The sequence below is a fragment of the Molothrus ater genome, chromosome 3 (assembly GCF_012460135.2).
Source record: "Molothrus ater isolate BHLD 08-10-18 breed brown headed cowbird chromosome 3, BPBGC_Mater_1.1, whole genome shotgun sequence".
NCBI lineage: Eukaryota > Metazoa > Chordata > Aves > Passeriformes > Icteridae > Molothrus > Molothrus ater.
Window position 1 is genome coordinate 55,208,520 of NC_050480.2, and position 24,464 is coordinate 55,232,983.

General features: G+C 39.2%; 1 protein-coding gene across 1 annotated transcript; it reads right to left on the bottom strand.

Annotated features, from left to right (window-relative positions):
- Nucleotides 1-620: 620 nt before the first annotated feature.
- Nucleotides 621-24,082, bottom strand: MYCT1 (MYC target 1). The gene is made up of 2 exons (XM_036381373.2): nucleotides 23,833-24,082; nucleotides 621-3,630 (listed from the first exon to the last, which is right to left on the bottom strand). Exons 1-2 carry the CDS (start codon nucleotides 24,080-24,082, stop codon nucleotides 3,098-3,100), a joined length of 783 nt encoding a protein of 260 aa, XP_036237266.2. The 3' UTR covers nucleotides 621-3,097.
- Between the last annotated feature and the right edge of the window lie 382 nt (nucleotides 24,083-24,464).

Genomic DNA, 24,464 nt, shown 5'->3' on the forward strand with positions numbered 1-24,464 from the left:
ATTTGTATTACATGCAAAATAATTGTCAAGTTCAATTCATGCTTGTGAATGCTCTGAAATCTTGAAAACTGCAGTAACATGCTGTTTTAATTCAGCTCATCTTTCTAGTATTTTAAATTGAAATAAAAGATTCTTTCATCAAGCAAATATAATATTTTTTGCATATCAAACACACAATGATTCCTGAATCCCAGTGTTAATTTGGGGGTTGGTCCTGTGCAGTGTGCTTTGGTCCTAATGCAATAAAATGTGCATGAGTCCATTTTAGCATGAACCTTATAGTGATTGCCCTTTTGCTTAAAGCAAGCATTCGCTCAAACGCAATGTGAATTGAAGCCGAAGCACTTAAAAAGCAGTGGATTTAAAACCTGTAAGCGCTGTTACTTGTGAGAGACCTTCTCACTTGTAATCCGTTGAAGCTGTTCTCATAGGGCAAATTCTGACCCTGACTTCAAATAACATCTTCAGTTTTGGGGTGTTTCCCCACAGAAGCAAAGGAAGGAGGGAGTCCTCATTCACATTTCTAACTGTATCAGCTTGCATAATTGAAGATAATACTCTTCCCTTTAAAGGATCTTTTATTTAAATCACCATATTCATCATTAAGAAAAAACATGAGCTTGAGATTATAGCATCTAACTTTATTCCACATTCCGAAGCTTCCTGAATGCTTGCAAAACATTTCTTTCAGATGTGAAAACAAGTTTTAGGCTTCTGACAGTCATATTGGCTATGCACCAAATGTGTTTTTTTTAGTCTCCCTAGTCCAGGGTACATAAGAAATGTTTCGATATCCAGTGCAGATTTCAGGAGGAAAAAAATATACAGTGCATTTAAGCTTCCCTCTTTACAATGTTTACTAAATACAGTATAATACAAGTAATAATTGTGTAATAATTGTGCTGTGGAAAGTTCTACTGTAATGTAACATGCACTTACAATCCAGAAGTAAAAATTTACTCATCTAAAATGATTTCACTCTCAAGGAACAAGCAGTTTTGGCCAGCTGGATGCATGCTGGGTACACAGCTGGTAGGGTAAGTTGTCTCTTCCACAGTCCATAAAACCCACTAAACAAAAGGAGCATGCTTGAATTCTACTTTTTGTAGTCTGGTTAGAATAGGCTGCATCACCTATTCTATAAGAAGGACACTTTGAACATATTTTTGCATGCAATGAAAATCTCTAAATGTAAAAAAGAATATTAATGAATGAAAAAGCATAAATTTCTTTCTTTCTCTCTTTCTTCAGAGGACTGCTATTTTAAGTTTGTAGCCTGTGATCAGCCAAATGCAGTGTTACAATCTTATCAGCAAGTTCTGGGTGTGCTAGAACCATAGTGTGCACAGTGAAATGCTCTGTAGACTCTGTAAATGGTTGTTCTAGCAATGACATACATCTCTCCAGATGTGCTGCACACTAAAACAATGAAATCCAGTCAGTAAATAGTAAGCAAAATAATTTGCCTTTACAATAAGGAATACTTGTTGTTTACAGTAAGTATTGCTTGAAGCTCAATGTTTTTAGCATTATTTGTGAATGGGTGGATATTGGGCTGGAATACTGCAGATCAGAGATGTTTCCCAAATGCCAGTGTTTCCCAAAGGATGTTGACCTCAGCAAAGGGATGCATGCTGCCAGTCTCCAAAAGCCTGGAAAATCTGGGAGATGTTAAGCATTTTGCCCATTCTCAAAAGCTGCTGAATCTTTGTCTCTCCCAGAAGAGAGACAAGAACTTGTTCTCCCTACAGAAGCTCCCTCAGAATCAGGAGTCCTGAGGTTGGTATTGCCCAAGCCTTTTAGAAACAACGGGCATATTTGCATTTGCAGTGTGGAGTGTGGCAGCTCCTCTACTTGTGGAAATTCTTCACCCTTAATTTGAAAAAATTTAACAGGAAACTCATACAATAAGACTTAATTTGGGTAAGACCCATTTGTCTCTGTTATTTCCAAATCCTGAACATTTGTCATATCACTGCAATTAGTCTCTACTAAGCCAGGGGTTAGCTTGACATGACACACATATAAAAGTCAAGAATACATGTAAGCCTCAACTAAGTACTTCATCTTTATCTTCATATCCCAATTCATTATACAATCCCTGTATTCAGCCACAGATGTCTGAAATCTTGTTTTAGTGAAAGACAGGATTTCAATGAATAAAAGAAAGAATTAAACATTGGTACAATTTGAGAAAAAAACATTTGAAATAAGGAAATGACTAACCCCATAGGAAATCAGGAAACTTAATTAAAAAATAGTTGTCATTCATACTGCTTATCTGGATAGCCAGAGCTAGAAAAATGAAACATGAGGAGCTCTGCCCATACAGCCTCACTGGGTATTAAAAACATGACTACCTGTTCTGCTGGCTGCTGACAGAAAAGTCTTTATAATTGTTATCATGCATTTAGTATGTTGTTCAAAACTTTGTTCATTAAGCTATATATACTTCACAATTTTTTTTCCCACACTGTGGGGAATTTGAAACAAGCATCCCTAATATGGGTCTTTTCAGATCAGATATTTGCAATCAACAGAACAGGATGTCTACAGTAGCCAGGACTGCATCCTCTATGAGGTCTGCATCTAAGGTTCCTCAGACTGAAGCTTTTCTGGGGTTATAGCAAGAAAGTGGGTAACAGGAGGCGCTCTGAAAATGTAACAAAAACATGTGAAATCAAAACTTCTTAAAAGAAGGAACAGTGACATTTGCATTGATGTGCTGTGTATATCAGTAATCTCTAGTATTATCTGTTTCTTCAAGAAATGATTTTGTTTTTATGTGGCAGCATTTTTCCCTCTAAAATAAAGAGACAATAGCTGCAATTAAAGATACAACAGTATAAATATGCAAGCATACAGCAGAGCAGTAAATAAAAGCCAGCAGGGCAAAGACAAGTGATCTCTCAGACAGTGGGATGTTGGGCTCCATGAAATCACTTCTACATGCCTCTTGGCAAAGTATGTCCCCTCTGCAGCTGCAGATAGAGACTTCTCAGATGCACTTCTGTGCATCTTCATCATGCACAGAAAATTGTTCAGATAATTGTGGTTCCACCTAAGATGTATATGTGTGTTTGCAGGAGGCTGAAGCTCAGGATTCTGGGAAAGCTTTTATGATGGTTTCATAGGCAGGAGGTGGGGTTTGTGTGGAGTGGCAGATGCGGAGGTTGTTGTTAGACCAGTGGAATTCAGGTCGAGTCAAGCTGTTGGTGGTGCTTGCCACAAGGGTTGTGGTGGTGTTTGTGGGAGTGAGGGTGATCAGCTGACTGTTCGTCTCCACAGGCAGGGGAGGACACTGCAGAAAAGGGTGGAAGGTGGATGCGCGGAAGCTGGACTTCCTGGGGAAGGAGTTGGCCTGCTCCAAGGAGGCTTGCCGCTGGAAGGTGAGGCTGGCCAGGCTGAGGTTGCTCCGACGTTCACAGCTGCTGTTGCGGTAAAATCCAGTCCTGCTGGCAGTGTGGCCGTGGGAGGAGGGTCTGGACCGACGGCTGAAGGATGAGGGGCTCCCCTGGGAGATGTGGGCACTAGCTCTGCGACGGGACAGGCAGGTGAAAAATGCCCAGATGATCCCTCCAATCACCAGTCCAATCACCATGGACACTGTGAAGGCTATTGTTATCTGCTCTGAAATACAGCAAAAATTAATCTCAAAGTTATTGAAGTAACTCTGAGCGATATTCCTGCAAGAAAATTAATTTAAGATGCCAGCCTCCTAAAACGATGAAATGGCCCTTAGGTCTTAGTAACACATGAACTTCACAACACAAACACAACAGTTGAAGGTTCTCTTACTACATAATATTTGGGTGTTTTGTGGGGTTTTGGGGTTTTTTTGGTGTTTTGTTTTGGTTTTGGGGATTGTTTTGGTTTTTTTATTGGTTGCTTGTTTACTTTCCATAATTCAACAACATCCAGAAATGAAAACAATGAAATCCAAAAACGCATATTTAATATCAGTTTCTGTACCAAGGCAAGGAAAGTCTTTAGCCTTTCCCAGAATCAGCCACTCACCAGCTCCAAGTGTTATAAAACTGCCAAGTATTTCCTTCTCTGGGCAAGAGGAGGTGTGGATTTATGCAGACTTGTCCTTCTGGTTATAGACCTTTATGGTCTGTGTGTATGTGTTTGCAAACTCACCTATTAAAACAGTGATGCACCCTCTGCCATGCTCTTAGTGGAGTAAGCTCTGTATTTATTACAACATGAGAACACTTCCCAGCCTTTTACTGCTGAGCAACAGATAGTTTAAATCCTCACAGTAATTAATGTAAATGACTATATCCTAAATAATTTTGGTCAGAGATAACCATTTGTAATACTAAGTCTCTTGAATATTTCCTATCCCCAATGACCAATTTAAAGATGGATTAATCTGCCATTAAGAAAAGTCAATTTCTAGCTCTTTTAGAAATGTTTTTAAAGCCTACAAGATCTGAAAAAGAACAAACAGAAAAACAAAACCAATGGCTAGGATTTTTTTCTCTTGCACATGGTCTCACAGGATGGAGAGATGTGATTTTTCTTTGTATATTTCTAAGAAGAGGACAGTTACTTCAGAAAACTTCACTCGGTTTGCAACTGAGCACCAGCATTATTGCTGTTGTAAAAAGTCCAGATATATACTTGTAATCCTGGATAAGGCCTGAAATAAATGCAAAACCTTTATAGATCCTCTCAAAATTCAAGAAGGGTTTGGATCTAAAACAAGAAGGAACACTATGTTGACAACTGGTGGAGCAAAGAGGGGATAAGCAAAAAAATATCCATGGGACACCTTGAAACATGTTTGTTCTGTCTGTACTGTTGTCTCATATTTGTGAAGCATTTTTGTGAGAAAGCAAAATGTGTTCATTAGATAGAGGAAGGTGAGTAACTCCTAGAGCATACTGAACAGCAGGCCCAATAACACTGTGCCAGACAGAAGGTATTAACTCCAGGACTGGGATGCACACATTAGAGGCTCAGAATTTTCTAGCAGCCACTAAAGAGTTTCCGCTGAATTTATGGTGCTGTACAGTCATTTCCAAGCCCTATAATAATGACAGTGCATCTGAGTTGTGGGACTTGGCTAAAGCAGGTGCTGAAGATGCAAGGAGAATGAGCAGCCTGACTGATGGCTATGGAGAGCAGCCAGCACACCATGAAGAGGGAGGAGAGGTGCCAGGCAGGACTGATTTGCAGACAGAGGCACCTCAGTACTGGCACCCTGGAACAGATTGTTTTGTTTTAAGTCAGCCCTTAACTTAGGACAAGACACTTCAGGAAAGCGGAAAGAAGCATTATCTTTGCTTCCAGTAGAAGAAATGTACATGTTTATTAGTTAATTGCACTTTAAGAAGCAGTCATTATTATCTTCCTTATCTACCTTCTTACTCTTCTCCCTTCAGGGAAAAATTGCTTGTGCTGTGATTCATACTTGGAAGACTCACAATCCTACTGTTCCTGGCCTGTAACCTCTGCTTTCAGGTAAGCTTATAACATTATCCTTTTCAAATAAAGACTGGCAAGGATAATGCATTGGATATGGTTTCAGGGGGCTGCTCCCTCTCAGGAGAACTTTGGTGTCCTTTCCTTCCAAGACAGATCAGACTTGACCCTAAAAGACAAATTTTCTTTAAGCTCTAATTTCTACAACTCAAAAACTTTTGACTGGACACACTAAAGACAATTGGTGACTGCCCTGTCTGCTTTCTACAAGAACCCACAAGCAGCATCCTGCACTGCAACTCTTGGCTTCAGATCAGATCACTTATCAGCAGCCTTCTTCTCACAAGCTCAGTGTGATTCTGCCCTTTATAAAACATCTTTAGAGACACAGCAGGACTTACTGTGCCCCTTTTGGTCAGGAATAGCTTATTATGCCATTTTAATAGATCGAATACACTCTGTTACTGCAAGTTCCTACTCATACTCCCAAAGGTGGGAAGGGAGAGCCAGGACTTGGTGACCTCCAGTTGAATAAACCCCAGGGGGAGTCCTGAAGACAGCACTTCCCACGCACTACTGCTGTCCCTGCATGGCTATGGGAGCAAGAAATAATCCTTTCTTGTGCTCATTTCTTCTGCACTTCAGCTCAAATGCTAGTTGGTTGTATTTGAGGCTGCCAAGGAATCCCCCAGGCACAGGGCTCTGTGCTGCCAATGGATATCCCTGCAACTCTTTGGGCTCTCAGCTGGCAAAGGGGATCTCCACGGGGCTCAGCAGCCTCCAGCATAAGCAGAAGCACAGCAAGCAGCACAAGTGTACCTGGCTCTGGGGTTGCACCATGGTGAGGATTTGTCCCTGTATCCCTTGAGTCATGATTTGCACCACCTGCACAATCTAACCAGAGTCTCACACTGTTAAAAGCAGATAAGGGAATTGACAAAAGTATTGAGTGCAGCTCTTCAGTCCTTCCCACGTGCTGTTCCCCTGTGCTGGAGGTACAGCACAGACAATTATCCCTTTGGATAATGGCGTCATTTTCTTTAACTTGGTTAGTTCTTTTATTTCTCTATCTCCATATATGATGGAAAAATCGAGGGTCAAATTATTCCCTGATGAAGCACAGCTGGGTTCACACTGACTATTTCAGTTGCCAGGACTCCATATGTTCTCTTCTCCATTTGGACCTACATTTAACCCCCTTGGTTCTTATTACAGAAATATCACTAGACCCATTGGTTACAGACATTTCGTTTTTTCTCTTCCCAAAATCTCACTGACTTCAGTTGGAGCGGTGGGTCACTATTGGGTGAAACTTGTTCTTTGCTTACTCCCTGCAGAGGATGAATTTCACAGAAATGTAAATCTGTTCTAAAACCTTATATTGTGGAATTGTAAATCTATGCCCATTGATTTCCTCTTTAGAATGTCCAACAATCACAGCCCTGAGGTACATCGGAGAAAATATTATCAAACAGAGAAAAAGATCAAAGACAGAGTGGGACTTGCTGCACCTGGGATTTTGAGTGGAACATCTGGCCTTCACCAAATTGTTTTTCTCTTCCTTAATCTGGGCAGTGCCAGAGCAGAGCTAGCCTTCGGGGGGAGTCAGGATGACACTGATACAAAGTGTCTCCCAAGGGGCCATTGTAATAACTTACGGTTTCCTGAGAGCTGTGCCTGTCATTCTGTCCTCTGCTTTTAAGGAAAACAGTAAGAAGAAAGATCTGGGGATAAGTTAGGGATGCTGCTAAAAACAACAACTACCCAGGGCCCAGTCCCCTAAATATGTTTTTGATCTGGATGTTTTCAGGCTGCTCACACTGCCTGCTTTATTTGATTGTGCCACAACGGAAAAGATTCGATAACTCACCTCAGTCAATTCTCCATTCTCACCTGTAACACCAGCTGAGCTGAAGAACAAAGACTTTTAACAACAATGCAGGACAGACTTTGAGGTACAAAGTCAGAAGTGAAAGGCTAAGGTAAAAAAGCAATTGGATATCTTAGCCACTTTACTTTTCTATCTGTGAGACTTCCAAATGACGATACAAAAAAGGTTGGCATTTCAGAACCCACAGTAACACCCATAACTTCTTAATGTTACCCCCAGATCTGAACATTAAGTCAGCACATTTGTCAACCCAACATCTATCTAGATCAGGCAATTTCTTCTGAAGTCTCCCTGTTTCCTCATCTCTAGTTTCTGCATGCAGTGTTATGGAAATGTGGTACTACAGGTTTGTGCAGGGGATTATTGCATCTGCTGTGCAAAACTTTTTCTTGATCATTGAAGCTTTCTTTAAAAATTTCATCACTTCCATGAACTATATATATTAAGGGATAGCATATATCCTATCAAATTGATAACTCCTGGCAAGTGCTTATTTCTTGACAGAATCCACACTGGAGAAATTTAGACACAATTTAAACATCACATTAGTAACATGTGATGATAGACTGGCTGATAAGATGTTTTTCCTAGGACTGGGCCCTGAAAATTTTTTTCCCATCTGGCCTGGACACCTGAAACAGAATCAACCAAAGGTGGCTCATACCAATCAGTAAGTCTTGTCAGAAGTGTACTAAGTTCTCTTCTTCCTCTCTTTGGGTTTACCTCACTGAAAAATAGCAACACAATCCCTACCTATTTCAGTCTCTGAAATACCCAAAATCTTCATAAAATAGATTTGATTTTTGTGATAGAGTATCCTACTTCTATCATGTAGGCTTGCAGGATTCTTGCAGACATACCAGGGCAACTTTTACTTCTGCGAATTTCATTTTCTTTCGTTTTATGGATCATATCAGCCATCCCTTTGAATTCAAAACACATTTGTGTTGGGGATTCATTTTCCCATGGAATCTCTCTCTTGCCCTCAGCTCTGGCTGCAATGAGCTGCAATAGGACTTTGTTCCTTGACCTCAGGAAATCCTTGGGAGCTGTATATTTCCTATACCATTATGGTAAGTTCCCCAAGGTGTAAAATTAAGGTGGACACAGGATCTTCCTTCCCCCATGCTCACAAATATATGCTTTGGAAAACTCTACAGCTGGCCATAGTGAGAGAGTAGTACCTTTCAAACTCATGTAAGCAGCACCCCCAATGAGAGCATCTCAGAGCATGAACCAGGGTAGGGTGGAGGAAGATAGGAGAAAGTACTGAATGCAAGGGAAAGAGAAATGGAAAAGACTCTTTTTGCTAGCTCTCTCTCCTTTATGTGATGTCATATGCCAGCTCCTCAAAACTTGTTTAAGTTGGTAAGCATTCCTCTCCCTACATGCACACACATTTGCACCAGCAACTTCAGCTTGCCTTGCCCCAAAGCTGAAAAGCCTTGGTAACTAGTAGAGGGTTTGATTTCAAACATGAAAAAATCAGCTCAGCCTTTTTTTTACTGAGATGATCTTTTCCCAAAATGAAAACTCGGTGTCAAAAGCAGGTATAAAACACATGCAAACCAGGAGGGGAATTCATACCTCACTCATCCATTGCACAGCTTAGTATAGAGCACCAGCTAGTGTACTAAAGCATGAATTGCATTCCACACTTTACAAAGCCATTAAACTGACAGTATCAATGGTTCAGACACTATTTTTGAGGAGTGTCAGGTTTCAAGCGAGGTTCAGCTGTCATTAGCAGAGGATCATAACAGAGCCTCTTCTGTGCAAAACCAGACTGGACCAGCCAGGGTTCTTCAGAGCTTGAACAAACTCACAGCAACTTCCTCACAGCTCCAGTGTTAAGGACACCTTCCTGTCTGAGCAACCAGGAGCCACTCCGGCAGTGACACTCATACCACCAGAGCTGGGACAGAAACCCTTTCACAGCTACACCCCCTGACCCACACAATCAGACCAGGTTTCCTTACCAGCTCAACCCCTGGTGTCCCACAGCAGAGTCTCAGAACTTTAGATCCTAAAAATCATTTGATCAAGATGCAATAACAACAGCCTCCAAGAAGGAACCCAGAACAAAGGAAACTCTAGGCTTTTATGCCCTCATAGTCTAAGGGTGGGAAAATCTGGGGTGCTTGGCTCCTACTGTCTCAAAGAGTCCAAGTCCGATCCCGCGGCAGGGCCACAGGTCCCTGGGCCCATTTTTTATGCAAAGGGTCAGCAGGTCACAGGCTCCTGCCTTGGGCTCAGCCTCCTGCCCCCCAGAACACAGCCTGCAGCTGTCCCTGCAGCTGCACCCCAAGTTACCTGCACTGAGTGGATTCCTCAACAATAGCAAATGTACAGCTCTAATCTGAACAGGCTACAGCTACCCATCCTCATGTATCCCAGGCAACGAGTTGGGAAATGAAGTACACCTGGGGCCCAAAGAGCCACCACTTCTTCCCACCACAGAAGGCTTGAAATAAGTAGCAATACTTGAAATTTTATGCTAGTTCTACCAGCTCCAAGAAATAATTTTAAAGCTGGGGCTAGTATCAGTAGCCAGCTCCTATGCTACTGTTGTCATGCTGAGCTCAAAAAAGCAATTTCTTTATATCTGACAAGTGTTGATATTACTATCTTCCCAATTGCCACTAATTGTGTTAGCAAAACAGCCTCTCATTAATCATTTGTAGGCAGCCCATGATTCAGTTCGGTGGATGAATCAGTTGCTGCGTAATATCAGCCAGCTGTGATCTTAGTCATGGCAACTTCAAGAAACTTCACACATGACTCTTGTAAGATGACTGAGGGACAGGCTGCAGCACAAATTGGTTCAGGTAGTTGTGATGTCCAGAAAACAGAATCTGTAGGGGAAAATTAGCTGAAAGAAAAGTAGACTGTGCAGGCATAAGAACTAATAAGTGAGATAGAGTTGCTGCCAGAAATATCAGAGCTCTGCATTCAGACACAAACTTGCTAAAGGGGTGTTTTATTCTGCCTGTGCTACTGCAAGATTTACAGCAACAGAGAGTAATTCTCCCACTTCACCTAATAACAGGCTTTTTCATGTCCACAGCAGATAAAATAAGAAGTGTTGAGTTTAAAATAAAGCAAAGGAAATTAAAAATCTGTTTCTAGCTATGAGAACAGGTAAGAACTAGCATAGATAATCCAGGCATATAGTGCATCCATCCCCAGTAAAGATTTTAAAAAGCAACATCAGTCAATCCTGTTAATCCTGTCTTGAAAACAGAAGGTAGAACAAATGACAGCTCAAGGTCCACACTGGCATAACTTTGTGCAGTTTCTAAGATTTTCATCAATCAGGTAAGAAAATGGGCTCCAGAAGCATCAAAAAATTATTAATTAAATGACAAGTTTAAAAAAGAAAAAAAAAAAAGGTAGTCCATGCTTTTGGATCAATGCTCCTTTTGAAATGCAGAGGGGCTGGTTGTTCATCAGAGGGTTAACTTCACAAATGAGGAACCTATCTAGGAACAAGATTGCCCTCTGTTGGAAACTGATGCTGGAATCGAAAGTATACAGAAACCACCTTCATTCTGGTAAAACAGGGAGCCAGAAAAAGCTATTGAAAAACATTCCAATAGAAGATTACAGAGATTTTCTTAGTACCTCAAAAACCAGAAAAATTCTGAATTGCATCACCACAAACACTTAGGGCTAGCATTTTGCAGAGGCTTTGAAAGTGAAGTAAACCAAGGCATAGCAAAAGTGTTCAGAAGTTTAAAGATGTAAAGCTTGCACGGTTTTGTACCTTGATGCAAATATCTGCACTCATGGAGGAGCATAAGGCTAAGTCTGTTCTTAAATTCATATTTCTTGACATCCACAGTGATATCCAGAATGATCTTCATGGACTAGAGTACATTTGCTTTGATTACTAATATAATTCATTGTGATAAAAAGCCAGAGGAGTGGAATATGCCATCTCAATATCCCACAAACCAACTCAGAATTAATGATGTTCCCGTGATATTACTGGCAGTTGATTTTTAATGGAATGACAAATAAAGAGTAATTGTAAAAATCAGAAGGAAACATCTAAGATAGAGATGTCAGCATGTTTAATTTAATGCCTTTGGCACAACTATGTAAAACAAAGCAAAGACTCCTTCAGGCATACTTTGTTACTATGTGGTTTCATTGTGATTCCTAGTGCATAACAAAAGCAGTAATAGAGTTTGATCATTTCCGCATATGCAGCAAGCAATCCTCTGGCCAGACTTCTTACCCACCTCACAAAAGCACAGCTAAGCTATAGGGCCTCTTTATAAACCTAAATCAAACACTAAATCACAGTCTGACGCAGAACAATACGGCATTATACTTATTACTTAATTGATTAAAATAATTTACACCCGAGAATAAGGAATCTCATATGTGAACAGACCTTAAAATTAATCAGAATTTTCTAAAACTTTTAAAATTAAGGATGAAATACTGAAATATGTAGCCTAGATTTAAGAAAACTGAAGACATCCAGAGGTGGAACATAACACAAGTGTTTGAAGGTGTTATTGGGAAGAATGTGAGGAATATATAGAAAACATCCTCATTCCCACCATAGTAATTCTTTAGTCAGTGCCTGATCCAGATACAGCTTCAGGTGGAGCTCGCTCTTACTTTAAGAACCCACAAAAGCCAGGAATTATACTGGAAGTCCAAGTCTTATAAGAATATAGAGAAGAATATTTCAAAAGATTCAGAGTAAGAAAGCACACTCTGAGTGCCTGGAGACACTAGCTACACTAGAAAAGAAGGGTGACATTTCAGCCTTCCCAGTGCATCCTCTACAGAGTGGCTCCCAAGGCAGTGCTGGCAGTAGTGCTGAAGGCTCTGCTCATGTCCCTGTGAGGCTCAAGAGTCCCTTTCTGTCACCTGAGGCAAGACCTTGTTTCTGCTCCTTGCTTTTGGCAGTGCAATCTCTCTCCCTCTCCCCCTGCAACCTGCTCATCTGTTCCCCTGTTTCCCAGGAGAGGAGCAATCTCCCCTTTACAGTTCCATAGCTCTTACTCTCCCTTTTGAATACACACCATGTATTTAGCAAAATATTGGAAGGTAATCCTTCCTATGGCAGACAACTTGGAACTAGATGATCTTTAAATTCCCTTCCAAGCCAAACCATTCTATGATTCTATGATTAACATAGATAGAATTAATGAAATGTGCAGCATGGTGTCTTGGCAGAAGTTGAAAGAAATTTACTGAGGCTCAAAATTGTGACATTTCTCCAAGAGAGTCCTTTCTCACTCATAACATACTGCCTTTGAAATACTTCCACAGTGTGTTCTGCTGACAGCTGACTTCTGCATTACTTGTTCAGAAATAGACATTATTAAAAATACTGCTTACTGCTCTATTTACAATCTCATTATTTTTTGAGATTGCTAAAACAAGGACCTTCTTCAGGTGAAAATTTAAAAAGATGTACAAAGTCAAAGAATGGAAGGAAGAGCTGTTTGTGAACTTGCTGAATACTTTTCTGAAGTATCCAATAAATAAGTATTCAAGGAGCAGGAATAGTGATCTATATTTTTTTTCACTACAGTAATACCTGACCTACAACCAGAAATGCAAAAAAATCTCCTGATGCACATCTTCCTCTGGAAAAAGTTTAATAGTGAGCATTTTGAGAACACAGAAGTATGTTTATATGTGATAGTACTGTACTCTTCAGTTACTTACCTGAGGTTCAAAACCTGATCTTTCTTTGTCCTAGTACTTTCTGGGTGAACATCAATCTGTTTGAGAGAGTGCACCAAATATTTCTACGAACATCAATATCAGTGTGGGCTAAGAGATCCAATGAGGTAGCAGTCAGAAAAAATCTGTGCAACCAGAAGTTAAGAAATGCTGACATAATTTCTAAATGAATGGATCACTGATCAGAAGTATTAGTCAACTCTTCTTGACCCAGGACAAAGGATCCAGGCTGGAGAAACTATGAAGTGGGATGTTGTGCTTGTCTCACATGAGCCAGTAGTGTCTGAGACGCTGTATTTGTACCAGGCTGGCCCAGGTCCTGCTTGCCCTCAGATTCATACACTTTTCAATTAACAGAGCAGCTTAATGGCTTCCTTCTTTGCTTATATTGTGCCTGCAAAACTTATGCACTTCCCACAGAAGCCACATGTTTGCTGGGTTGATTAATCTTCCATTACCCTAGATAGCAGAGAGATGGTTTTGATGTAACATAATTTTTAAAAGCAAAAAGTTTAAAATTAACAAATGTCACTCAAATGGTGAAACATGTCATAAGTGTGTGTTAGGATGCTGGATTGTGAAAGCAAATGTCTGAAATAGGGAATTAATTTTCTCCTGCAAATAAGGTGCCAGAGAAGCAAGTCAGAGTCCTCTGGTGAGAAACAGAAACTGCCATGGATCTTTCCTTCAGCAAGCATTTGTCAGATCCCAAAGAAGTTTATATGTTATATTAAACCAACTATTTTTTTTTTCTCTCCCCCATTTATTTTGCTGAAAATTTCCCAGATGTTATTTTATAACAATGCTGTATATATTTGTATTGTTGATGGAATTTTCGTTGTGGTCATTTAACAGATAAATCTTAAAATACAATTGTCTCATCTTCAATATGTGAAAATCAAATTAATGTCTTTCCTGCCTCTTCAAGTAGAAGGGAATAAATTGTGTTAGAAGAATAATTTCAGATTGCTTGGTGCAAATTCAGTACAATAAGCACAATACATTTCAAAATCAGAATAAGTACATTTTTGTATAAGTGAAACTTCCTCCTTGAGAAGCAGGGGAAAATTACATTGTTGATAAATGTTGATAGTCTTCTCTGACTATTTTAAAATTTTCTTTTATTTTTTTCCAGACAAAAGGATATGGCTCTTAAATGAAAATAGTCTTAGTAAGAAAAAGATTCAGTCTTGAGCCTTAATTTTGCCTTGAGCTCCTATTTTTTGATTTTGGACATTTCATTCCTCCTCCATGCTTCAGATTAATCTTCTGTATAAGGGAGATGGTACCACACAGAGCCAGTCATATGGCTCACAAAGGTTTTAACAAATATTATAAACTCATTTAATTCCTGTTTAAAATGAACTACAAGGGTAAAATGGGAAATTGTGTATAAATACAGAGCATTTTCCTTCAATAAGTTCTGCAAGAAGAACTGAGGCAGAACCATGGCACCCACAGTGTGCTGACCAGCAATTGTGAGTATGAACACTCTCAAGCTCTAGCAGGTGACCATGCAGCCTCAGGGCATTTGTCCTGGGGAGAACACAGAGCCCTAAGTTGCTTTGGTTTGTGACACTTTCACATTCCAAAACATTTCCTGGTGTAGTGCATGAAAGAAGAAATAGACTTTGTTTCCTACAGACCAGATTTCTGCATTTGGTGGGTAAAGAATGATGCTTCTGGCAGCTCACGTAACAACAAGCAGCACCATATAATCAGTCAATAATGTAGGTGTAATTACTAAAATGTGTGCATGCTGTGTGCTTGATTATTATTTAAATAATATTCTGAAAAACCTTTTCCTTTTCTTTCTACTACCTCAGGTTTGTGTCCTTCCTGCTAAAGATGGCAAAGCATTTGATAAATCAATGGCTGTATAGTGGGGTGGGTAAAGCAGAAAAGCAGTAATTGGGATGCCACAAAACACAGCCTGAGGATGACAGACTCACTTTAAAAGAATAATTTATATACCAGGAAGAAATCATCCTCCGAATAGACAGAATGCAAGAATAAGACCGGTCTCTTCTCTTCGTGACATAGTTTGCTGCTTTCATCCAACTACAGTAATAATATTCTTTTCTTTGGGCTTGCCAGAATAAGGGCAAAGAAAAAAAACAAGTTCCTCATTAGTATCTACTTTTATCTCTCTGACAGGCTTGCATATAAGATCTTGGAATGCATTTACATATTAACTTTTTCAGTCTAAGCCTCTCTCAGTCAGACTTTCTCAATATCTGACTATTGTTATTGTCCCCTTCACTTCAGTAACAGAAGCCAAAACTTTCATGTGCTCATCAAATCTTTTACCTAATATAAAAATACACATAATGATAATAAATTTGGGATAGTTTGATAATTCTTGCCCTTCAGAAGACAGTATATGTCTTCTGAAGCAAAAAGCACGGCCACTCCAACAAACAGTACCACCATGTGCAGGAGAAGTCTAAGTGAAAAGTTGCATACAGATCAGCTCTTCCCAAACACAGCTGGGGTGAACAGGAACATGGGACATCTTGAAGCTGAGAAGGGGAAGATGAGCAATGTCTTCATTTTTAATTACATAATGGATCATGGATTTATTTCTTTTTTATATGAAAATATTTCTGGCGGACTTCAGATGAGGAGCCAGGGACCTTGAGTGTTACAAAAGAATAAGATTCACTTCTGTCATGCTGGCACTGCAGAGCTGATGTTCAAATGCAGTTGCTGCCATTGCTAACTCCTCACCATCACATGCTGTTTTTTATCTTCCACACCCTTGTTGCCATTGCTCTCAGTATCATCACTATTTATATGACTGCTGTGTCCTCTTTGAGTCACTGGCCCAGGCTGCTCTTCCGCTGCCTTGTGACACATCCCAAGTCAGCTCAGGGGAAGTGGAAAGGGGAAGATCTTCTGGTGAAGTTGACCTGATAGATAGGACAATAAAGTCTTCCCTGTAGAGATCTTAACAGATTCAAGCAGAGGAAAGGTGGTGTGTGTGTGTGCGTCTCACTTGCCCTAGAAGTTTTCTGGCGACCATGTTTTCTGTTCCAATTATGTGGCATACTTAAATCAGCTTCAGACTACTTGATCACTTGATATGTGATTTACTTATGTGATATTTTCTATATCTCTATCACAGGATTGTCATGCAGATCAGTATCTCATCTGAAGTGGAAAAGAAAGCAACTGAAATATCTTTAGCTCTGGAAGCCATGCAGCAAAAGTTACTCTGATGCTGCTGGGCCTGCGAGGATGCACAATCCTACAGCCCTTTCCAAGGGGGGGGGGAAAGGCTGTCTTAGTTCTTATATAGGTGAAACTGAATTTTACTGGTGTTAACCTGTGTTCTCAGGGTCTTTCTGACGTCCCAGTGTGTGGCATTTGTAACAAAAGCAAAACTGGCCCCTATTCTAAAAACTCTGCTGAGATGTATGGGATTTTCATAGTCCTGATTTCTGCAAATTTAGTGTGCAGGGATACTGCTATTGTTCTTCATCAATTGAAGAAGGTTACTCATTCAAGGTAAACCTGGAAATATGGCTTCACTATTAAATTTATGGCATCATGTAGCATTTCACTGAGGAGCAGGAAGGTCCTCTAGATTTAAATCTGGTAATAAGAAGGGAAACATTTCAAGGATTAAAAATTAAAATAAAGATCTCACTGTCTTTCATAGTGTTGTTTAAATGCATCATATTTTATATCTGTGTTGTACATCTGCTTCTCAGCTAAATCTACTCGAAATAATCAGTGTGTTTACAGGAAACCTTTGCAAAGCCAGAGATGCCTTTCTATCTAATCATGTGTCATATTTTACCTCATAATTTTTCTCTTGAGAACATTCTTATGAAGAAGCACAGGGAAATGATCTCTGATTTTCAAATAGGGACCTGAAATATTCTATCCATTCTATCTGATACCATCTTCTCTACCAGAAACCCAACCAAAAATCTGTCTTCCATTATGCCTATTTCCAAAACCTTATTAAAGGGAATCCAGCTTATTCTAAGTTCAATTTGCCTGTAGGAAAATAAGACAATTCAATTTCTCAGTGAATTTGGGAAGAATAAAGGTATTTTACTCCATGTTAAGAACCTTGGCTCAGGAGTCTGAATACATTCTGAAGTTGATAAAAATTTCTCATAGGAGGAGTGTGAGAAAGCTTTATGTCACCATTGCCTTTACTCAACGCAGCTACACATCCACTAAGCCAGGTATGCTTCCAGGTGTCTTATTTGACAGAATTGGAAATCTGCAGTCCCAAGGACATGGTCTGTCCACACAAGACTGACACAAAGGTGTATAGGCATTCCCTACTTCTGTCTGCACTAGACCTTGTAGTATGCACTCACACCATTCACATATTTTGCATATACTTTAAGGAAATTTTGGTCTAATTAGTCCATCTGACCAACATCTGCTGGGCTAAGAAAAAAGGCTGTATTTTTCAGCCAGTTTTCCTGGCCATTTCATATAGTGAATTCTCACAGTTTTCTGACTAAACTAGGAAATCCCTCCTTATTATTTACTGTTTTATGTTAGACTACTTCTCCATGGGGTTGCCCAAATTCACCTGCCACTGACTGATACTAGAATAAAACAACGAGGAAGGCATTTGGATTATACACTCTTCAAAACAAGGTCTTATTCTACCATCAGTAGATGTACTTGGCTTTGAAATAAGAATGCAAGATAAACTGCTACTTGTTATTAGAAGACATAAAAGTATGGAAAGGTAGTTTGAGTAATAAAATTTTTGCCTTTTTTAAAGGCTCCATCTTGAATGAGTAAAGGAAAAAATCTTAGTCAGAAGATGAAAGGTTGGGCAAGCAATAAAGAACTATGACTAGAGAAAATTTGTAATAGCAAATCTGGAAGTATGAGCTATTTATTTGATTGTAAAAAATAGGTGAGGATTCAGAAGAAATGTTTGTTCACAATTAACTCTCATATCAACTCCATCATTATGGACACTGCTCAATGTCTGTTCAATTATTTGAGCCCCTTAATATCATAGACCATGAGCTAAAATCCCAAGCTGAAAGTCCTGAGCTGTGGATCGGTAACCCTGATGAGGCAGAATTCAAACTCTGAGATTCTAGTGTTAAGCAGACTTGCTAAAACAGTGCTTGATAAAGCCCTCTGGGAAATCTGAGCAGGAGAGTGGTTGCTGTAGATAGTGTCAGTATATGCCAGATGGGGAGCTGCAGATTCAGATGCATTTTGCATATATATTATATGGCTGGCTGTCACACAGGAAAGGTTTTAGTAAAGGCTCCTGACCAAAGAACTCAGATATAAGTGCTTCAGATATGTCTGACTTCACCAGATCAATATGGTTCATTCCTTCCTCTGATAACATTTCCTTAGATCTTTCTGCTCCTTTGCCTCCCATTCACCATATATTAATGAATTTGACTTGCTTTTCATTTTTATTCTTATTGGGTAATCATAACTGGTTTTTGTATAACATTTTAACTAAATGCTAAAATGCAATGAGAGTAAATAAATTAAAAATCGGCAATATCAGTTATCACTGGAATTCAATTTTCATTTACTGTCCCCAGTTGTAAGGCTTTATCCTTACTTTAGGTCTCTGTTTTCTAAGAGTACCTATTATTTTGGAGTCCTATTATTTTGGAGTCCTATTATTTTGGATAAGCACTGTAAGGAAATATTCCCTAAAACACCTCAACAGAATTGCATGAAGAGGTTGAAAGAAAGCATTTTGTCTCTCTGTCTCTGCTCTCCTATTGGGGCTGCTTCCAACACAGGAGCCTGTAAAGTCTGAAGTCATCTGACTCCAGCATGATAATTTCAAAAGGAAGAAGCTCATTTTTCCACATCCCATTTCTAAACTTTTGTAGACATTAGTGATTTAACCCAAAGACTCTGCAGAAAGAGATTCTATCTCCTGGGAAAAAATTTATTCCTTGTGATATGAATTCTTTATGATGTGTGATATGCTGCCAAAGATTGCACTTTTAAAATTACTGTGTTTTTTTCCAAATCACAGAGAATTGACAAAACAAAAGACAAACTGTAAGGAAAAACTTCCAGTGATGCAGTGTCTGCAATCACCTTGCTCTATTTTGGCTCATTGCCATGAATTAAAATACCAGGAAGAATGAATGCACACACTGGGGTGATTTTGAAAAGGGAGAAAAGAGAATTGAAGAATAATAACAATTCAGGAAATACAGCCTTGAGGTTGATAGAGCACCTGAATCCAAAGCTCTAATTTTGTTTTGTTCTCCTCCCTCTTTTTTCCAGTTCAACCCTGAAGGTTTTCTCTACAAAGAGCAGTGGTGTAAATCATCTGCAAGTGTTTCTATGTCACAACTTTACTTCCTCCTTTCTGCCGGGAAGGGAGTTGCATTGTCAGCTTATTGAAATCCTCTGCCCTATTAGCAATGCCAGGATAAAAGCCCTCTGTGTGACTCTGGTTCAAAGACACTGGTCTTTTTCAGTCATCAGACTAGGAACTGTAAGTGGCCTGTAAAAAGATCCCACTGACACATCTGCTGTCAGGTGCTCCACAGCTGGCTCCAGCCTGCAGTCTTTCTGTGTGCACATCTCCAGCAGGACAGCTGGGGCAGGGCCCAGAGCCTTTTTGGTGCCTGCTAAAGTATGAATGGAAAGTGTGCACAGTATGGGAACAGGAGCAAAGGGAATGAGGGCAGACCAGCCAGTGGCTCTGCTGGAAATGGGCTGACACAGACATCCAAGTGTAAGCCAAGAGGTTTAACCTGCTGCACCACACAGGTCACCACAAATGCTGCTTTTCCTACCTGCAGGAACGGGGCTGGATCTCTTGCTTATGCTTCAACACTGCCATGAATGCCACTCATGAAGGATCCCAGAAGATCCATGTCCCATGGCTCTCTAGGCTGGACTTTGCAGCTGCCCAGCAGCTGTAATACTGATTGTGCCAGTGCTGCCCTTCACAAGTATTACTCCAGTGCACAAAGGGAGTGATGCACAGCCTTAACCACCATTATTGCTACACCAGTAACATGATAAACACAGCATGAGGCATTAGAATATGCTCATCCCTAATGCCATTTTCTTCAGCAGTGCACATGGTCTGACTTCTTTCAAACAAACAGACACATTTTAATGAGGAGAAGACCAGTGGGTTGAGGGAGAGACTAGGCAAAACTGATATATTTTAAAACATGGGTGCATTTGTAGCTTATGAGGCCAAGCAATAATGCCTACAGTGTGTGCCAAGCAGTTTGCAATCTCAAAATGCTGGAAGCCAGCTGATATATGGCATTATTTCCACACACCAAACAAATAACACCCTGGATTCTTATTCAAGAAAAGAAAAATTGTCCTTAGTGTTTTTAAGTTATTAAATGTTAAAGTTGCATTTTTAAATAGACACTTGAGTAAAACTAGACTGAAGGGCAGTCTAGGGATCTAAGTTAATGTTGATTAAAATCTGCTTGCACTTTTTCTCTCTGCTATTGTCACATTGATCAAATGTACTATTTAAATTAAATTTCCTGATCTGAAATTATATTGCTATCTATGCTGAAGAAATAGGATTGCCTTGAAGACATTTATTGTATTTACTTGTGTGCAACTGAAAATGCTTTTAGGAATTACAAGAAATGCACTCCTGGTTTAAGTGGAAACATCTTTGCTCCCACTGTTATCTTATAAATCAAAATGAACTCAATAAAGTCTATATTAAAACAGTAAAAAGTGAGATTATTTGTTGATGAATGGGTATCAAACCTTGAATTTCTCACTCAGTTATTATTAAGCCTCCTTTTGAAACTAGTAATAAAAAATATAATCCAGACTCTCTGTCTACAGTTACAATGTGATATCAGCAGTGCTGAAGTTCAGCAGAGACTGCCTTTAAGTGCTTGCTTCTCTTGTTACCTCTTCCAAAGTACCACACCGTGGATTCCCACTGCAAAGGAGGTGGGCAGCAGCTACAAAGCTTCACAGAAGCTGGCACCTGATAGAAATGAGTTCCTGCATCCTGGCAGTAGCTCAGACAACATATCTGAAACAGACATGGATATCTACAAAGACTTTGCAAAACATCTGTAGTAGGAAAAAGCCCTAGCCAAGTGAGAGTCAGGATCTAAATTTTTTGCTTATGACACATTACACAGAGGACATTTGCTGACAGGGCCAGGAGTTCTATCATAAACTCATTAATTTAAAACAGAAGAACAGTTTGATATTTTTCTTTTCCTAGCAGAAGTGATTTTAGGCCAGCAAAACATCTTTTTTGCTTCCTTTGTTTTCCTCCACTGCATAATTTAGCATTCCAAAAATACTGCAGATTTATGATGGTGGCATCTGAATTCAAAGAAGAATTCCTGCAAGGTCTACAGCTAAGCAGTACAGTTATTAACTCTCCAGTCTGTCACTGATTGTAAACAGAACTTGCAAAATCAGCTTGTACTGATTTTTTAAAATATTATCATTTTTTAAGATCTTTGCCTGAGAAAAAGAGTTTAGACTACTTAGACAACTCACACAGAATGACTCATACTGAGGTGTTTATATCTTGTTTTTCTCTACACAGCTTGCTTAAGGCATGCTTGCACTGGCCTGGAGCAACTGTAAAATGATTTATATGTGCTCACACATAAGTAAGCAGAGAACAGCTTATTTGTTCATTGTTCTAAAATTCTTAGTCAGTTTTAAGAAGCTATTGTGTGAAGCTATCACTGGAAACTGGACAGCTATAGAAAACAGGATGCCTGTTCTATATTTTCCAGCATAGGGAACCAGTTGTTAGACCATAGATGGTTTATAAAATCATAAGAGATTAAATATCATTATGAACAGTTGCTTTGACTGTTTTTACAGCACTGATTTTTTTCTCACGAACTTAGTCCCTCTCAGCAAACTTTTGTGCCTATGCTGAAGTTTACACTTTGGCTGAGTCCACGGAAGATGCTGAGAAGTCACACAGGGACTTCTCAGCATCTTGCAGGGAGAAGAAATGTATCATGGTAATGTAGTAACATTCACAATACTAATTGGTGGGTGGCTTAGAAAAGAGCCTTTAAGCCATGTCCTAAAAACTCAGTTCAAAGTACTGCATTCTTATTTAATAAAGAACTAAATTTTATTTAGATCTATTATGTGTAGGTTTGGTTTCATTTGGGTTTTTTTACCTCAAGTCATGTATCTCCAGGATATCAGGAAACACACTTCTATAATTTTAAGTGATGTTTCCATACAGTGAGCTTATGTCAGTCATCATCTTCTAACATAGACTATAAAGTCACCCTTCCTAGTCTACCATACATGATGTACCTACAGGAAATAAAGAGAAAATTATATTCACTCCTCTAAAATCTAGCAGAAAAGTAAGAAAAATCTGAGAGGCATTTTCCCTTTCAAGAACCATGAAAGCTCTTCACAAAAAATCAATTTTCTGAGGTTCATCTGCTGTCAGAGCTTAAGCAAATGGGATGTGATCAGGGCTGGGTACAGTGTCAGACCAGCCAGGTGAGCAAAGAGGACGAAAGGAGGTGCTGGCCCTTTCAGCAATAACTCTGATAAGGTGTGTCCTGCTCTGTGTTGTCAAATGCAGCAAGTTTTTTTTCTGAAACAGTCATTTTAGAATTATATCCATCTTCACTGTAAAAAAATGATTGTTGTTCTTCAGAGTCCAGCAGACAACTTCCAGACAAAAGACTCAGAAACAGTAATAACTCTAATTTTTCCACAGTTAATCTGCAAGTGTTTATCAAAGATAAATATCAGTACTCTACTCTTTAGCCAATACACAAAAATGGATTCTTTTGTGGTCTCTCAGTAGGAAAATATATGTATGACTGCAGGAAGCCTAGATGGCATTCAACAGATTCTTGTTCCTCATGACAAGAAAGGAAAGGGACTTCTTTCCATCCACTTGTATGGGGGTTTTTTTCCACTCTTCTAGTGGCACATCTGTGCTACTGAAGTTGTATTTCGCTGATGCATATTATTTTTTAGTTTTAAGTAGTGGTCAGATTCCTGGAGGGATCATTGCTCAATAGCAATAATACAATAGAGAAAAACAGGTATGTAATTAATTCTAAGCTAATTGCTAATAAATGTTAAGATTAAACATAGCAAGCAACATAAGGAATCTTTGGAGGGAAAGATTTTCCACAGCAATTGCATGGAATCCTTTAAGTTCAAATCAATTAATCTAATTACCCTGAATGAATTTCAGTATAACATATACTTTCACCTCACACTGTACATTTCAGTTTATGAACTATTCCCAGATTTGGGTGAAAGAAAATAGCCGTAATAGGTAATAAACAAAATACAGATTGAGGTAAGAATAAGGAAAATCTCACCATAAGGCGGCACAACAAATTACAAATAACTTTTCATTGCGGAGGAATAAGAATTTATTCCAAATGTTGGAACACATTTAGCCTTTGCTATCCCATTTTCATCAAGAGATGAAACAGATCATGTCTGCTGTGTAGGTACACCCATTAAGCAGTTGAGAATGTCTACCTGGTCTGACTATTGATTGAAGTCAATGGACACCTTTTCAACTGACTTCAGTAATGAACTTTTACAAACAATCAATTTTGCCCTGGCAGCTTCTGCTGTCTTCATTCATTTAAAAGCATGATAAAACTTTGTCAAAGAAACATTTGGAAAACAGTCTTATCACTGCAGGAAGTACAAAACCTATTCATTACTCTTTGCATCCAAGATTGAGCTTGAAAATATATACAGGTATATTTTAAGGCAATCCACAACAAATATCTGCATCTACATTAGGAATATATTCTGGAAAAAAAAATCAATATCCTTACCCCAAAACTTTGGCGGCCATGTGACTGGAGTAAAAGTACTGTTCCTATCCATAACATCCAAATAGCAAATACAGAACGGTACGTCCACAGAAGAGCAATAGTTTTCTGAATTTTGAGATTTTTGCACTAGAAGCAAAGGTTTTGTGCTGCCACGGAACTGTGTTGTTTGCCTGAAAGGAAATGGATGTATCACATTTCCTGCTTCTGGACTCGAATTAGTAAGTGCTTGCCTTATCTTGGAACACCACATGGTTCCCGAGACAGGGAAGTAGTTTCCTTCTCGTCATTTCCTCAGTCAGAGCAATTTGACTCAGAACAATACCAAATCACCTCCTTCTCTGAAAGTTTTTGAACTCCAAAAGTCCAGAGATAGAGAGATGAAAATTCCTTTTTCTTTCCTTTAAGGATTTTCTATGTTGAAGATATTCCTTCAACATCCAAAAGTACTTGTATATGGGTAGGAATTTTCAGTAAGAAAGAAATGCATCAAGAGGTTTTTAATGGACACCAATTCTTTAGGATATTAATTTAGGGTATGAGGATGGTTTAGTATTCACCATTGTTCCTTGGCTGGTTTGAGGAATTAGCTGTGCCTGACAGTGTAACTGTAAATTTTTTCCTTTCCACACCCC